We start from the raw sequence: 16708 nt of genomic DNA on the forward strand, positions 1-16708 counted from the left end.
ATATGCCATGCTTTATAATGTATGGAAGTAAAACATTTCCAAAGTAAAAACACTAGTAAACAAAAGTAAAGATACTTGATCCCTGAGAGTAAAATACTCAAGTACTGTACACCTCTGCTATTGACAGACTGATTGAGAAGGCGCGTTCGCCAGAGATCGCTTTTATTTTGAAATCCGTGTGCACACGTTCACCGTAATGCGCAGTATATGCGCGCATCACAAAACAGCGTGAGAGCTAGTTTCGGTTTAACCGACTTGACCGCAGTGGAGTACTTGGGCAGAGGGGAGAGAAAATAGTCTCAAAACACTTTCTACGTGTATAATCATGCATGCAGTCTTTCTACATGTAACTTATAATCATTGAACATGACGCAGAACCATATCGCGCTGTGAATCACGTGACGTTTAGAGTTCATCAGACATCGCAACGCGGAGCAGGCCTACTTCTGGAGACAAGTTAAGAGGAGCACAATAATCGAGTTTAGCGGGCAGTTCATGGACTTTTAGGTATTGCATTTCTTTGTGTTTTGCTCGGAAAGGTTTTCTTTAGTGGCCACAATGTCACAAGCCTGAAACAAGGGGGTGCGGTAAAGTTGTTGTCCTAGTGGATATTCCTTAGAGATTTGGTCTTTCCTTCAATATTAACTGATTTGTGTGGGGAGAATAGTGGCAAATCGCACTGTACCTTATTCCGATCATACAGGTAAACCATCATTTTAAGATTAATTGGGCCATAGTTGGAAAATGAGATCGTTTTATGCATCGAAGTAGAAAGTTGCAATCTCCAAACAGGCCAATGCATATCTCTAACTATAATTAGGGATGCACCGAGATGGAAATTTACTATTTTTTTCACTATTGCACAAACTGAATAGTCAAAATGTGCTTTTTATAATTTGTCTTGCTTTTCAATAAAATACAATACAACTTAATATAAAACTGAGCAAAACAAAGTAAATTCAAACAAAAAATTCCCTCCCTTCATGAATATTAATTAGGCCCATAACTGACTGCTAAAAGAATGTGATGTAAGTTACTCTGTACCCCTACAACAAAACACTTCTTTAAAAACTGTCATCCCACATTAGGCCTATAAGATTAAAAAAAATAGAATAATATTGATTTTTGTATGAATGGATTCTGGTGTGTGTGTGTGTGTGTATAAGTACTAGAAGCAAAGCCTTTTATGGGCAATATGTTTAAATGTCAATTTTGTCGTTAGTTCTCCCTTCACAGGAAAACACCCATAAACACCTATCGCGTGCTCATTGTTCTTTAGAATTGTTGTAAGGCTCTTGACAAAAAAAACGAAACGAGTCAACACAAAACAACACCGGAGAACATTTAAAAAAACCTTTATTTGAACATTCATCGAACCACATCTGAGATTAATTGCAGTAAATATAAGTTATGAAAAGAAAAAACACAACAGCAACTAGGACCCAGTTTTGCTTGAAAATAAATGCCAAAAAAGTGAAATGTGTTCGATTTGATTGAGTATTTTCAATTTGATTGAAATATCAGCTTGAGGTGAGCAGGGCAAGCGTTTTGAACTTCAGCGCACGTTCACGTCTGCTCACTTTGTGAAATGTCAGCATAACCAATCCGTAAGAAAGAAAATAATTGTATTTAAAAATGTATTTATAGACCCAAACAATCATCGTTTTCATCTTCGCTTTCTGGTCCGAGTACTCGTGCACATCCCTATTTAATTTAATCCGGTAAGGCCATTCTTCACTCGATTTTGGACATTGCTGGGTGACCATTAACAATACATGTGTTAAAGAAAAACAACACCCATTAAGTTTTTCTTTGTAGCAGTTTGTCAATGGAAACGGTCTGCACAAAAACGACAAAAGTTCACGCCAAAGAAAGTTAGTGGTTGGCTTTTTCTTTTGGGATCATTTTTAGAACAGGAGCACAACGTAACGCAGAAACGTCAACCATTTGACCATGTTGTTACAACGTTGTGTTTTCAGATTTAGAACCACGTGTTGGGAAAGAAATGTTGAGAGAATAAAATATATCTGAATAAATGAAATAATGGCATTTTGGTCGAACTAACCTTCAAGGAAGAAGCTCTGTAAAATCGAAACATTCAAGTAAACACAAAACACAACTGTAACGAGGAAGGCGGGACGAGAGCTGTGAGGGAACAGTGCGAGGCCGGTGGCGCGAGTGATAATGAGTGTCAGCTGCGCTTTGCACTGTTTTTTTTTTTTTTTTGTTGTTTTTCTGGTTTTTTAAATGTTTTTTTTTTTGTTTTTAAGGACGAGAGGGGCCTGGACATTGTGTTCAGTTTTATTTATGTTTGTGTGGCCGGCAGGTGACCGTGAGTTATCTGTCGGCCCTTTACTTTCGTTTTGTTGTTGGTTTATTTTATTTAAAGTTTGATTTAATGTTCCCGCCTCCTTCCTTCCTTACTTTGAACTGCATTACAACAACACTGCTGTAACTGTGCAGCATAAAGAAAGAAGTGAAAATATGACATTCCTGTAGGTCTACTTCGATAATATGATTTCGCATATTAAATTGCGCAAGAATTACGATGTTATCACACACAATATTTATCACACACCCCTAATTTAAACCATACTAAACTAAATGCGAAAGTGTCCGATGAAGAGCCTTTTTGCTCAAAATGTCACAGGTTACGGGAGAGTCCATTATTAAACATGATACATTAGAAGTTTTTGCGTGGCGACTTTATATACTTTATATATATGTATATATATTGTTTATTTTCTTTTTTTGAGTTTGCACTAAAGGTTGATGTGCATACTTTTGTTTTGTTATCTTTCCAGTCAGGAAGTGCTCGTCTTGCTCACTGAGAAACTTCCTGCTTTTCTTCTGGATAATCAAGGACAGAACTATGCAGGATAGTAGGGAGACGGATATTTTACTGAGATTTTGTATGATTTTTCTGTTAAATGTTTGTGTTGTTTGTCTTTGCCCACAGAATCACTGTCCAGCATCACTGTCAGCTCTCTCCTCTCTTCTGTATCTCATCTGAGCATTCCTGCAGAAAAGGGATGGAACATATATCTGATAGAGGTAACGTATGACTCATTTACTCGTAACAGGCCATCATCTTTCATCACGTAGAAATACAAATGATTTTAATGGTCATGATTGAGATTAAAATGTCTGTTTCTTAAATAAAATGCACAGAGGTTATTTCCAGTCCTGAACCCGTAACCAGAGATCAGTTCATCCAGTGTAAGTTACTAGAAACATAAACACATCCACTAAATCTCTTCTTATACGTAGATCATCAAACACGACTTATTAAAGGGATACTTCACCCAAAGGTTTAATTCTTCGATCATTTACTCACCCTCAGGTTGTTCCAAACCTGTATACATGTATTTGTTCTGTTGAACATAAAGAAATATATTTGAAATATTATATAATATATTAGAAATATATATACACTACCATAGTATTGTATTCTACTGAACACAAAATGAGATATTTTGAAGAATTTAGAAAAACAAACTGTCCTGGGGAACCTTTGACTACCATTTCATTTTTCCTACTATGGTAGTCAATGATGTCCCAGAAGTGAAATGGCTAACATTCTTCCAAATATCTTTCTCTGTGTTCATCAGAACAAAGTCATTTGGTTACATGAGGGTGATTAAATGATTACAGAATTTTCATTTTTGGGTGAACCATCCCTTTAATGGCTCTATACAGACAAAATGCTCTGTCGTTTGGATAAAAGCAGCTGCTAAAAGAATAAATGTAAATGCATACTGCCGTGATTGTACATTTTTTTCATAATAATAATGCGTGTATTCGATTAGTTAATAATCCCATTCATATGGTCACAGTTGCAAAAACATTATTTGAAAGAAAAGTTCACCCAAAAATGAAAATTCTGTCATCATTTCCTCACCCTCTTGTCTTTTCAAACCTGCACGACTTTCTCTCTTCCGCAGAACACAAACAAAGATATTTTGAAAAATGTTGACAACTGGCCCCCTTTCACTTGCATTGGTTTTGTGTCCATACAATAGAAGTGAATGGGGTCCAGTGCTGTTCGCTAACCAACTTTCTTCAAAATAACTTCTTTTGTGTTCTGCGGCAGAAAGAAAGTCATAAAGGTTGACAGAATTTTCGTTTATGGGTGAACTATCCCTTTCATTTGTGTGTTTTTGTGTTATTTGCAGTAAATCTTTAAATTTGTGTAAGTATAAAGCCTTTAGTTTAAATTGGTACTTTTGAATATCTCAAATAAGTAAGAATATACAAAATATCTACATTCCAGAAATAGTAACAATTGCAAAAAAAAACAATAAAGTATCATTTTTTTCATAATAATAATGCGTATATTCGATTGGTTAATAATCCCATTCATATGTTCAATGTTTCCTATTTTCTGCATAATTAAATGCATAAAGATGAATAGTTTGTGTTCAGCGAGTCGGCTGTATTGACTGCGTAGCTGATGCTCTTATTTGAATGATTTCTATATTTTCATTTTGTGTTTTATGTTTCTCAGACTCCGGGGGGCTGACGCTGGATCTAAACACGCTGTCTAAACACCTCCGTCTGTCTGAGAGGAACCGAGTGATCCGATTCTCTTACACTGAGCAGGAGTATCCTGATCATCCAGACAGATTCAGCTGTTGTCAGGTGTTGTGTAAGGAGAGAGTGTGTGGACGCTCTTACTGGGAGATCGAGTGGACTGGTCGTGTGTATTTATCAGTGTCATATAAGAGCATCGGGAGGAAAGAATTGGGTCATGTGTGTGACTTTGGACGTAACGATAAATCTTGGAGGTTGTACTGCTCTGACTCCAGATTCTCGTTCTGTCATAATGACAAATGGATTAACGTCCCTGTAGTGTCCAGCTCTGATAGAATCGGAGTGTATGTGGATGAGAGAGCAGGAATTCTGTCCTTCTACAGCGTCTCGGACACAATAATGACCCTCATCCACAGCATCAGCACCACATTCACTCAACCTCTCTATCCTGGACTTGCAATAGTTTCCATTCATTCTAAAGTGACACTCTGTGATCTTACAATGTAGAGACCCACATGAAACTAATGCTGTAAAGCTGCCTCCCCAGGTATTTATCCGATTGTATTCAGTGCAGAGACGTACCAAATAACGGTCATTCAACTTAACCGGAATTCTCATATTAGCGCAAACGTTAGAGTTGAACGTTATTGGAAAGTGGCGAATACGTCCCAAATACCAAACTTGTGAAGATGTAACCGGATCTTAGTTCCCGGAAACCGCTTTATTCAGCAGGTAATATTTAATACATTCAATCCAGTGCCTTTATGCAGTGTTTATCTAATCTTATTCAAAAAACTCAGTATAATAGTGGTGCAACGGATCACAGAACCCACGGTTTGGATCATTTTACTGATTTTGGTTGACGGATCGGATCATTTTCCAGATCATCTAATGTAAACGCATGTCATGGTTTTATTATAATATAAGCTGTTTGGATAATTTTATAAAAATTTTGTTAACATACCCTGATAATATCAGCAGATTCATTTAACAGTAATTAATTTGTCATTCAGTATGCATGCATTATAAAAAACGAAATATTTGTGTTATAAGTAAAATATAAACGTATATAAGTTTATATGTTAATTACTAACAAAATAAGTAAAAAAACGAAATATCTGTGTTATAAGTAAAATATAAACGTATATAAGTTTATATTTTAATTACTAACAAATAAGTAAAATATAAACGTGCAATCAGAGTAAACGGCTGACAAATGGATCTCTAGAGATCAGATTATGAATGTGAAGGGTGTTATGAGGTGTCGATCATGGAGTAAGGATCTCTACTGACTTTCTCTGCTTTACTGAATTATGAGTGATTGGCGTTTGCGCGTGGATCGCATCATTTGCGCTTTGACTCAACACATTTCTTAAACTGCTGCGTTAGGCTAGCTGTAAAGTTAAGATGTTTGCCTTTTCATACTGTACTCATCCAGATACTGAGATACGAGAGTGTGTACTTGCTAAAAATATCTTTTACTGTATGGTGAATAAAACTACAGTTAATCCGCGGATCACATGCATTCCGAACTGTAGAGCACGATCCAAGACAGGTTTTTCTATACATGACAGTTTTTTTCCATTACTGGAGTTTTTCATTTAAATGAGAATCTATCACAGTATATCACATCTTGAGTCAAACTGCACTGTACCTCAGCATCAGCCATATATTTTAGCCAAAGTCTACAACACAGTAAAGTGAATCGATGAATAAACTGTTAACTACCTAACATTATATTCACTTCCATTTTTGGATCGTTGTTTAGGTGCAATACACAAAAACTTTGCACTCAATAACATATTTAGACACGTGGTGGGTTTTGCATTTGTAACAGTGCTGAAATGTATCAATTGTATTCATTTTGACTTTGTATTACGATCTAAAAGAAATAATTCAGTCATCTGTTAAATCAATGCATTGGCGTAACTTAAAAACTCTTAATATGTTCATTTAAATAAACTTAAGTTGCAAACGTTATTTTGATTGTTTACTCTGTTGTCACGGTTCAAAATTTGGCTGGATTTGAAATGTGAGGAAATTAATACAACTATTATTAATTGTATTATTTAAAAAATAATAAATTGTATTTTTTTTTTTAAATAATAATTTTATTTTTCGTCACCAGGTGGCATTAATCCACTCCAATATATGATAATTTAATTTACAGAAGTAAAATTGATAGATTATTACAGTTGTGAGGTAATCAAATATGTGCATTTGCATAACGCTGCTGTCTTTCTAAAACCTCGTATCTCCATATATATATTTTTTTTGCCATGCAGTAAATCATTATTAGTCACCCTTTATGTTGGTCACTGGGCTTTGCAAATATCTAACCAATAAAAAGTGCTTGACAACTTTGACCCACAGTATTTAATTGTTTAAAAAGCACTGCTTTGTTTAGATTTACTTTTAGATTTTGTTCAATTAATTTTGTTTAAAAAATGTTTGTCTTCTCGGTCAACAATCTCACGGCAAAAACGTAACCATTTTACGAGGTGGATAATTTTGTCTAATTTGTATGAATTCGTAAGATCTCATTCGTACATTTGTACGATTTGCTTTGCGCCAGTGACGTTAGGCTTAGGGGCGTGGCTTCAGTAGTGCTTTTTTCTAGTAATCGTACGTTTTTGTATCATTTACAATAACCTCGTAAAATCCTTACGAATTCCAGTGACATCAGGTTGTTTTGGTCAGACAGCCAGGAAAGGACCCCTCATTCAAGCATCATGAACATCCAAATAAAAGCTTATGAAACATGCACTTACTGCTGTCATTAAGGTCTTTCTGTCTTTTAACACATCATGTTTCACATTATTTACGTTATTATCTACACACCGAGTATAACCTGAACCATACACAATTCAAACACTCAACACAGAAAGTTGGAAATGCAATATGTGTAGATGAAATTAAACTATTCGTGTTATTTTAACAATCAATTTTCACACAAGCTTTAAAAATAACGTATATATTGATGTCGCTCAAAGATAAGCAACGCATGAAGTCTGACATTCTGCTATTAAAATCACCTGATGTTATACTATATGTGGTCACACCCTTTCAGTGCTTCAACCACATTCATGCTCAGCTTTTGTCTTCACAGCATCCGTGTGTAATTACAAATCATTTCTCTGTGTAAGCTGCAGACCTGTATTTGGAGATAAAGATGAAAAGTCTGTTGTTCATGTTTATGACGACATTCCTTGCTTTGTTGAGTCTGTTTTGGATGTCTTACTTCTGCCGTCTGGTGTGATGATGCTACCCAGGTACACAACGCTTTGAGTGAAGGGAAGATTGCGATTGTTGACTTTAATGGGAGATTGTGCTCTAGTGTTCAGGGTCATGATTTCTGATTTATTCTGGCTGATCTTAAGGCCAACTTGGGAACTGTATTGTCTCAATTTATCGGTCTTGTCCTGCATATGGCGATGGGTGTGAGAGAGTAGTACCAAGTCATCAGCAAAGTCTAAATCTTCAAGGGTGGAAAAGATCGTCCATCTGATGCCGGTATGTCTTGCATCTGTTGTACGTCTCAAAATGACTTTAAAAGTGAATTGTTGAACTGGTGGTGGTGCTGTGGAGCTAGTGCTAGAGATCCTCCTTTATTAGAATGACCTTGCTTGGTCTATAAACACCATGCACTGTGCTGTGTTTTACCTTTCTGTGTTTTTCTTATTTGCTCCTGTAAAGCTGCTTTGGAACAATGCACTTTGTGAAAAGCGCTATATAAATAAAATTGAATTGAATTGTATTGCATGACGTCATTAACATTGCTGTTTTTTTTGTCTTGATAGCACTGTCTCAAGTGCGTCCTTTTTTACACTCTATTTCAATGTAATTACTTAATTTCACACCAGTTCAACTTGTTTTTTAAGCCACTCTTTGCCGCACAGTGGTGGGGCATTTCCTTCCACTTGTAATTTATTGTTTGTTCATTTTCACTTTGACTTCGATGACCCGAGACACCACTTCTTCTGTATATGTTTTCAGGATTACATCTGTTGTGCATAGGATTAGTATTATAGGCATAGGATTAGTATTACCCGAGGTCATTATTCCGGACCTTTTCACAGGAGGTGAAAGTCGGTGTAATATTTTCCAATATTGACCGTAATACTGAGATGGCACATTCGGACAAGACTAAAATGACCGAGAAGCTCCGGTACTAATTATTTGACCCCACCTCCCCGTGTAAAACGAATCCCGTCCGAATAGGGCTTTAGAATGAGCTGTTTTTATCTGCAAACGCTGCGGTGCCCCTTACATGGAAATCGCCATGTTGTTTCTACCTAAACGGACAAACTGCTCTACAGAGTGCGTTTCATAAATACGTTATCTTCTTTGGCAAAGAAGCGAAAACGTGACGACATCGTAGCCCCCCCTGTGTCAGCTGCCATAGTGCTAAAGTAACTAAAGGAAACACTAAACACTATTAGCGTGACTTCTTATTGTTCATGTTTTCTTCAGTGATTGTGTTTGTTAACAGCAGGTGTTCATCATTAATGACTCAATCATCACTTCATTAATCACATTAATTATCTCATTAACTTTAGTGAGAATTATATAAACACTAATAGTGTTCATTTAACACTGGAGGTTTTGCTGTGTAGTATTTGAAAATACAGGAAAGCCCTAAAAACTTCTAGATCCGCCTACTTTTCATCACTAATAGAAGAAAACCAGCACAACCCAAGGTTTTTATTTAACACAGTGGCTAAATTAACAAAACATATATCGTCAGTGACTTCTGATCCTGTATATCAGCATAGCAGTGATGAATTTATGAACTACTTCACATATAAAATCCAAGATGTTAGAGAAAAATTATAACAATGCAATCAGAAGTGAAACCCGCTGAGTTAGATCATCTAAATCAACAACATGCATGCTAGACCCTATACCTACAAATATACTGAAAGAGATGCTCCCAGAAATAATAGATCCTCTTCTTAGTATTATTAACTCATCTCTGACATTAGGACATGTGCCTAAAGCATATAAGGTGGCTGTTATAAGGCCCCTTGTCAAAAAACCCCAACTCGACCCTAGAGAACTAAGGAACTACAGGCCTATATCGAATCTACCTTTCATATCTAAAGTTCTGGAAAAAGTAGTTTCAACTCAATTATGCTCCTTCCTCCAAAGGAATGACATCAATGAAGAATTCCAGTCTGGATTTAGAGCATGTCACAGTACAGAGACTGCTTTGATCAGAGTTACAAATGATCTGCTATTGGCGTCTGACCGAGGTTGTATCTCGTTATTGGTGCTGCTAGACCTTAGTGCTGCATTCGATACCATTGACCACAGCACACTCCTACATAGACTCGAAAATTATGTCGGCATTAAGGGAATAGCTTTGAAATGGTTTAAATCTTATTTATCCGACCGTTTTCAATTTGTAGCAATAAACAATGAGGTGTCACGCAAATCGCAAGTCCAGTACGGTGTACCACAGGGCTCAGTCTTAGGGCCTCTGCTCTTCGCATTATACATGCTACCTCTAGGAGATATAATAAAGCACACGGAGTTAGCTTTCACTGTTATGCTGATGATACTCAACTTTATATTTCCTCGAAGCCTCATGAAACACAGCAGTTCCATCGAATAATGGAATGCATAGTCGATATAAAAAACTGGATGAGTAACAACTTTTTATTACTGAACTCGGACAAAACGGAAGTGTTACTTATTGGACCGAAAACTGCTATAAGTAACAACCAAGAATACTGTTTAACTATTGACGGATGTTCCATAAAACCCTCGTCGTCAGCAAAGAATCTTGGCGTTCTATTCGATAGTAATCTGTCATTTGAGAGCCACGTCGCCAACACCTGTAAAATTGCGTTTTTCCATTTTAAGAATATATCTAAACTACGTCATATGCTGTCAATTCAGATGCAGAGAAGTTAATTCATGCATTCATGACATCAAGACTAGATTACTGTAATGCACTGTTAGGTGGTTGCCCTGCAGGCTTATTACAAAAACTCCAATTGGTCCAAAACGCGGCAGCTCGAGTTCTTACACGTACAAAAAAGTATGAACATATTAGCCCGGTTCTGTCAACCTTGCACTGGTTACCTATAAAGCATCGCGTTAACTTTAAAATCTTGCTTATTACCTATAAAGCCTTACATGGTTTAGCTCCTCAGTACTTGAATGAACTCCTTTTGTATTACAGTCCTTCACGTGCATTACGCTCTCAGGCGTCCTGTCAGTTGGTAATACCTAGAATTTCAAAATCAAGTGCAGGTGGTAGATCCTTTTCCTATCTAGCGCCTAAACTTTGGAATAGTCTTCCCTGCACTGTCCGGGAGGCAGACACACTCTGTCAGTTTAAATCTAGACTAAAGACGCATCTTTTTAATCTTGCATACACTACTCTTCCATAATATAAATCTTCAGAGGGTTTAGGCTGCATTAGTTAGATCAACCGGAACCAAAAACACAACTGATGTACTTGTTGCATCAAAGAGTACAGAACAGTACTCTACTCTCAGCCAGTCTTGTCTCATTGTTCCAAGGTTACCACAGCGAGCAGGATGCAGTTCATGGCCTGACCTGATGGTAGAGCGGAGACCTGACAAGAGCTGAGATGATAGAGCTGGATAAAGAAGGGCGCGGTCACCTGACACGTCTCACCACAAAATTTCAAATGCTATTAGATTATTAATGATAATCTTAAACTATAATTTACCTTATTAGTAAGTTTATTTATTTTATTTAGCCTTGTTGTGCAAGCTCTCTGGAGTTGTGCAGAGGCAGCAGCTTTTGCCAGAGGGGAACTGGAATCCCCTGGTTGGGCCTGGGTTCTCCTGAGGTTTTTTTTCTCGATTAAGTTTTGGGTTCCTCGCCACTGCTGCTGACCAACTTTATGGAGATGCAGATTTCATTTTCCAACAGGACTTGGCACCTGCACACAGTGCCAAAGCTACCAGTACCTGGTTTAAGGACCATGGTTATCCCTGTTCTTAATTGGCCAGCAAACTCGCCTGACCTTAACCCCATAGAAAATCTATGGGGTATTGTGAAGAGGAAGATGCGATATGCCAGACCCAACAATGCAGAAGAGCTGAAGGCCACTATCAGAGCAACCTGGCCTCTCATAACACCGAGCAGTGCCACAGACTGATCCACTCCATGCCACGCCGCATTGCTGCAGTAATTCAGGCAAAAGGAGCCCCAACTAAGTATTGAGTGCTGTACATGCTCATACTTTTCATCTTCTTACTTTTCAGTTGGCCAAGATTTCTAAAAATCCTTTCTTTGTATTGGTCTTAAGTAATATTCTAATTTTCTGAGATACTGAATTTGGGATTAGTTGTCAGTTGTAATCATCGAATTAAAAGAAATAAACATTTGAAATATATCAGTCTGTGTGTAATGAATGAATATAATATACAAGTTTCACTTTTTGAATGGAATTAGTGAAATAAATCAACTTTTTGATGACATTATAATTATATGACCAGCACCTGTATGTCAACAAAAACTTATGCCACTCTAGATTCGACATTAAGTCCATTAGCACCCTCTTGAGGACGACACGATATTGCACATTATATCATAATTTAAAGAGAATTCTGTTATCATGTACTCACCCTCTAGTCATTTCAAATCTGTATGACTTTCGTTCTTCTGCAGAACACACATAGATTTATTTTGAAGAATGTTGGTATTCACAGAAGAGTTGGGTTTTAAGTAGTTTTTTTAATGTTGTGAGAGATGTGGTTGACCGGACCGAGTTAGGAAGAATGTTCTACCAGGAAGGAGTTGTGAAGGAGAATGAGCTGGAAAGTGATTTACTGCCCTTATGGGAAGGCAGTACAAGACGCCGCTGGTTTGCTGAACGCAGGGATCTTGATGGGTTGTAGGAGTGTGTGAAAGTATGCCGGTGCAGATCCAGTGATAGTCCTGTAGGCAAGCATTAGTGACTTGAATGATCTGACTTGCATTGGTTTTGCGACTATTCATTAGAAGTGAATGGTTACCACCATTGTTCAGTTAAATCATTGCAGGTGTAAAACAGATATTGATTCAATACAATTACAATACAAATCAGCATTTTTTTTTACATTAATTCAATGTTAGCTTGCTATCAGGGTGAGATACTGAACAAGCTTAAAATCTCATAAATCGCGGAATTTCCTTCTTTGAGCTTTGTATGATTTCAGTGAAAAATTAAAAAAAAATGGGTAAACATTAAACTTTGTGTTTTTATTGTTCAGACAAGTTAACTTATTTAGCATACACAATTTAACTTAACTTATTTAGCATACACAATATACAACATTTTAAACATAATGGAGACTGTTTATTACTGTTTGTATAAAGCAGAGTTGTTCAAAGTTTCACAGCCCATGTTTCATGCAAAGCACCTCCGGATGCAGGAATATTGTGAATGTCCTGCAAAGACGCTTTTGTTAGCCGAGACCTTCAGGCGATCTTCATTTGAATAAGCAGAACAGAGCTGACTGTGTGAATGTTCAGTTTCAAAACATTACACAACGGACATCAAAGTAAATATCAACCGCAACATTTGGATGCTTGTTGTTATGTCCTGTAGTGTCTCATTCATTTCCATGTCAGCTTTTTGGAAAAATTAGATAAACCAAACTCGCCAAAATAGGAGCACAACTCGAGAGCGTGTAGCTTTGATTTTAAGAATGTGCAAAATTCAAATCTCAATGTTGAGATTTGCACTCGTGGATAATCTCACAAACCTGTCTTCAAAATTTGAAGTTGCAGATAAGTAGTCACAAATGTGTAAATTGGTATTCCCAAAAATACATCGACACACAAAAATACTGTATATCATACATGTTTACACTTATTCTTGAATTCAGATTTGAAGTTCAACCACTAACAGATATCTACAACCTCTCAAATCTGACACTGTTGTTTCAAATCTTTTTTCAACATTATTTGCGGGTGTAAAAGTCATATTGATTCAATGCAATTAACATTAACAAATCAACTATTTTAACATTGATTTAATGGTTTCTCACAGCTTTCTGCAACTACTGTCCAATGTTCACTTTCACCCGCATTCTGATCATCTGGCATCACTCATAAACGTCTATATTTTACTGATCATTGTAACTTGGAACACTTTCATGAAGTCAAACGTCTGAATCCTTGTCAGGCTCGTTGTTCTTCACACAATTCAACTTTACTGCAACTTACACACACAAGGCTGTGTACAACTAACCCATTTGCTCTCAAAACATTTGATCTGTATGTTTTTATTACTTAGTCAAGTTCACTTATTAACCATACACACTATGTCCACTAGGTAACACTGATATTCCATAAACTGCGTTTAACCCCGTATACAACATTACGGGAGCGTAGTTATTCCATTACAAATATTGTGAACCAACACTAATTATTCATTTAGCTTAGTCTTCCTTGCCATAACAAATGTATCTTAACTCATTGTTTCAATGGCCAAAGAAAACCTAATTTATAAGTGAAATGTAACGGTCAAGAGCCCAACTAAAGCAAACACTGATCACATTAATGGTGGATTAATACATTTCAACATTAATTGCAGGTGCAAAAGTGATATTGATTCAATGCAATTATAGAGATCACCGGAACATCAAAATCAGAAGTTCAGAAGACGTCATAAAAAGACGTTGTAAAAACTTTCATTCTGGCTCCTCAGGGGACGTCTCTTCTACGTCACCAATGACGTAGAAAAGACGTCATTTGGACATGCCTTTGTTTGGTGGGAGGGTGTGTGGGGGAGTATGACAACTACGTACCCCCGTCCTGGACCTGTGTGGACACCATTCAGTATGTACAAACAGTATGTACAAAACCTGTTGACTCCATAGGGGCTTTTTAACTACAGGTATAGTTTTTTGGTTCCTCTAACTCTTGGCAAAAATAGACGCTTTTTGTCATGTACTCAAGGCAGGAACTGGGAATGATTTTAGAGTATGTTTACACGATGAGAAACAGAAAAGTTTCACGTACACACGACAGCGATATCAAAATGATCTGCATTAACACTGATCCGGGAAAACGAATAAAAACGCTATATTAGGCATGCCAGGCCAGTGGATGGCGGTGTTGCGTCTGTAAAGAAACACTAAGTTCCTGCGCACATGCGCATACCCTGGTTTAATCTTAAAATGCTATTAATACTCTTTGTCAGTGTATATGTGTGTTTATAGTTAGTGTAACATCACAGGAACACAGGCAGAGAAGCTGATCCAAATGCGGTTAGATTTGAATTCAATAAAGACGAAAAGCATGACACAACGAGCATGAAACAAAGACCGACACCAAACAAAGGAAACACTAGGGTTTATATACACTGGGATAACAAGGAAACAAGAAACACCTGGGGAAACTAATTAACAAGATAAACTACAAAGGACTACAAACATGGCACACAACAGGAAGTGACAGAAAAGTTCACAAAGACAGGGGAAACACGGACTGGGATCGTGACAGTTAGTGTATATAAATACTATGTCTCCGCTGGTCGTAAAGGTGCAATAAATCTACTTTTTGCTGGAGAAATGATATTAAGTATGTCACACCGCACAAACATACAGCATGGAGGCCGCCGTTATTGTTTGGGGAATCCTCAAGCATGTCTACAGACTGAACGTGTAATACGAATGGTTATGACGTCATCGTTTTTGGAGAAAAAAAACACGCTTCAGAGTTTACATGGAGATGATAACTTCCACTTTGAGACCCGTTTTCAAAAGTTTCCTTTTTCAATCCCTCAAATCGCTGTTGTCGTGTAAATGAACAGCCAAAACACAAAAAGTCTTCCATTTTTAGTTGAAAATGGTCTCGTGTAAACGGCCTCTTAGATATAGAAACACCTTTGTCTGAAACTACATGAGCTCTTAATTTGGGCCTATATTCATGGTCTTGCCTAGGGCCCCAAAACCCCACGAGCCGACGCTGATTGGACATTAACGTCATTGACACAGGCATGTTGGATCATTTGCTAATCCTGTTCTCTATACATTTTACTGGAATTACACAAGCATCAACCCTGTCCATGGCTGACATGTGTCTTCACTGTTGGCCAGCTGTAACCCATTTCCTTAAGATGTCTAATTTTTGGAGAAACATGATATATATATATTTTTTTTTTTTTTGCTGTAAGTCGTAGCCATCAGAATAAAAATAAGATCAGGAAAAAAGTAGGCTATTTCACTTTGTGCGTAATGAGTCTAGATTATAATAAAGTTTGCTTTTTGGAAAAAAAAATACAAAACTTGTTCATGATATTCTAATTTTTCGAAATGCACCTATGCGTATGTTCATAGCACTAGACTAAAACAGAGGTGATCACGGTCATAGCCGGCTAGCTTCTGATCCGCCCAAACATTTACATTTACATTCATGCATTTGGCAGACGCTTTTATCCAAAGTGACTTACATTGCATTATACTTTACATTTTGTTTCTGACTATGTGCAATCCCCTGGGATGGATCGAACCCATGACCTTGGCATTGTTAGCACCATGCTCTAACCACTGAGCCACAGGAAAGCTAACCCTGTCAACTTTTAAATGCACCATGATAACTTTTTGTTTTGGGGCGGATCCTAGCGCGATTGCCTTGTTCACATATGCCTAAACGAATCGAACCAAGAGAGAAAACGCACTAGGTTTCGAAACAAACCCTTATGTGTGAAAACGCCCTAACACTCACCTGAAAAACATAACTGACACACTCACAGACATAAGTCACTCATTAAAGGAATTGGTCAAAAAATGAACTTTGTGTCTGATTACCATTTATATTGTCGCAATCACATGTTGATGGGCCTGAATAGCTTGTTGGTTGGGCTGCACATACACTGGTCCTGGGTCGGGGTCATCTGGCAGTGCTACCACCTCACCAAGTGGTATGCCGTGCCTATGCGCAATATTGTGCAGCACACCACAGGCCAGCACGATGCGGGCACACCTTGTCAGGGCGGTATAACAGCATCTCCTCGGTCCTGTCAAGGCAGCGCCACCAACATTTCAACTGACTGAGTGCGAGAATGGGCATCATTGTATCTGCGCTCTCGGTCAGTTTGTGGGTTGGTGAGGGGGGTTAACAGCCACGTCTAGTGGATAACCGCGGTCTCGTGTTGGGCAGTTGAATAATTACACACACATTTTTTTATATAGAAACATAA

The 16708-nt window shown here is 37.5% G+C and overlaps 1 protein-coding gene across 2 annotated transcripts; it reads left to right on the top strand.

The window, feature by feature from the left end:
• Window positions 1-221: 221 nt before the first annotated feature.
• Window positions 222-6513, top strand: LOC130548167 (stonustoxin subunit alpha-like). Of its 2 annotated transcripts, none has more exons than XM_057324747.1 (4): window positions 222-507; window positions 2805-3054; window positions 3172-3219; window positions 4508-6513. In XM_057324747.1, exons 2-4 carry the CDS (start codon window positions 2931-2933, stop codon window positions 5038-5040), a joined length of 705 nt encoding a protein of 234 aa, XP_057180730.1. In that variant the 5' UTR covers window positions 222-507; window positions 2805-2930; the 3' UTR covers window positions 5041-6513. The 2 variants fall into 2 exon arrangements, with proteins under 2 accessions (XP_057180730.1, XP_057180731.1); XM_057324748.1 differs by having other exon boundaries at window positions 2960-3054.
• The last annotated feature ends 10195 nt before the right edge of the window (window positions 6514-16708 follow it).

This window comes from Triplophysa rosa, linkage group LG24, assembly GCF_024868665.1.
Source record: "Triplophysa rosa linkage group LG24, Trosa_1v2, whole genome shotgun sequence".
Lineage (NCBI taxonomy): Eukaryota > Metazoa > Chordata > Actinopteri > Cypriniformes > Nemacheilidae > Triplophysa > Triplophysa rosa.

Excerpts from the sequence above, each read along its gene's own strand:
- LOC130548167 (XM_057324747.1), top strand. The coding sequence starts at position 2,931 with ATGTTTGTGTTGTTTGTCTTTGCCCACAGAATCACTGTCCAGCATCAC. Across the intron at positions 3,055-3,171 it reads GGAACATATATCTGATAGAG|AGGTTATTTCCAGTCCTGAA; the intron begins GTAACGTATGAC and ends TAAAATGCACAG. Across the intron at positions 3,220-4,507 it reads CAGAGATCAGTTCATCCAGT|ACTCCGGGGGGCTGACGCTG; the intron begins GTAAGTTACTAG and ends TATGTTTCTCAG.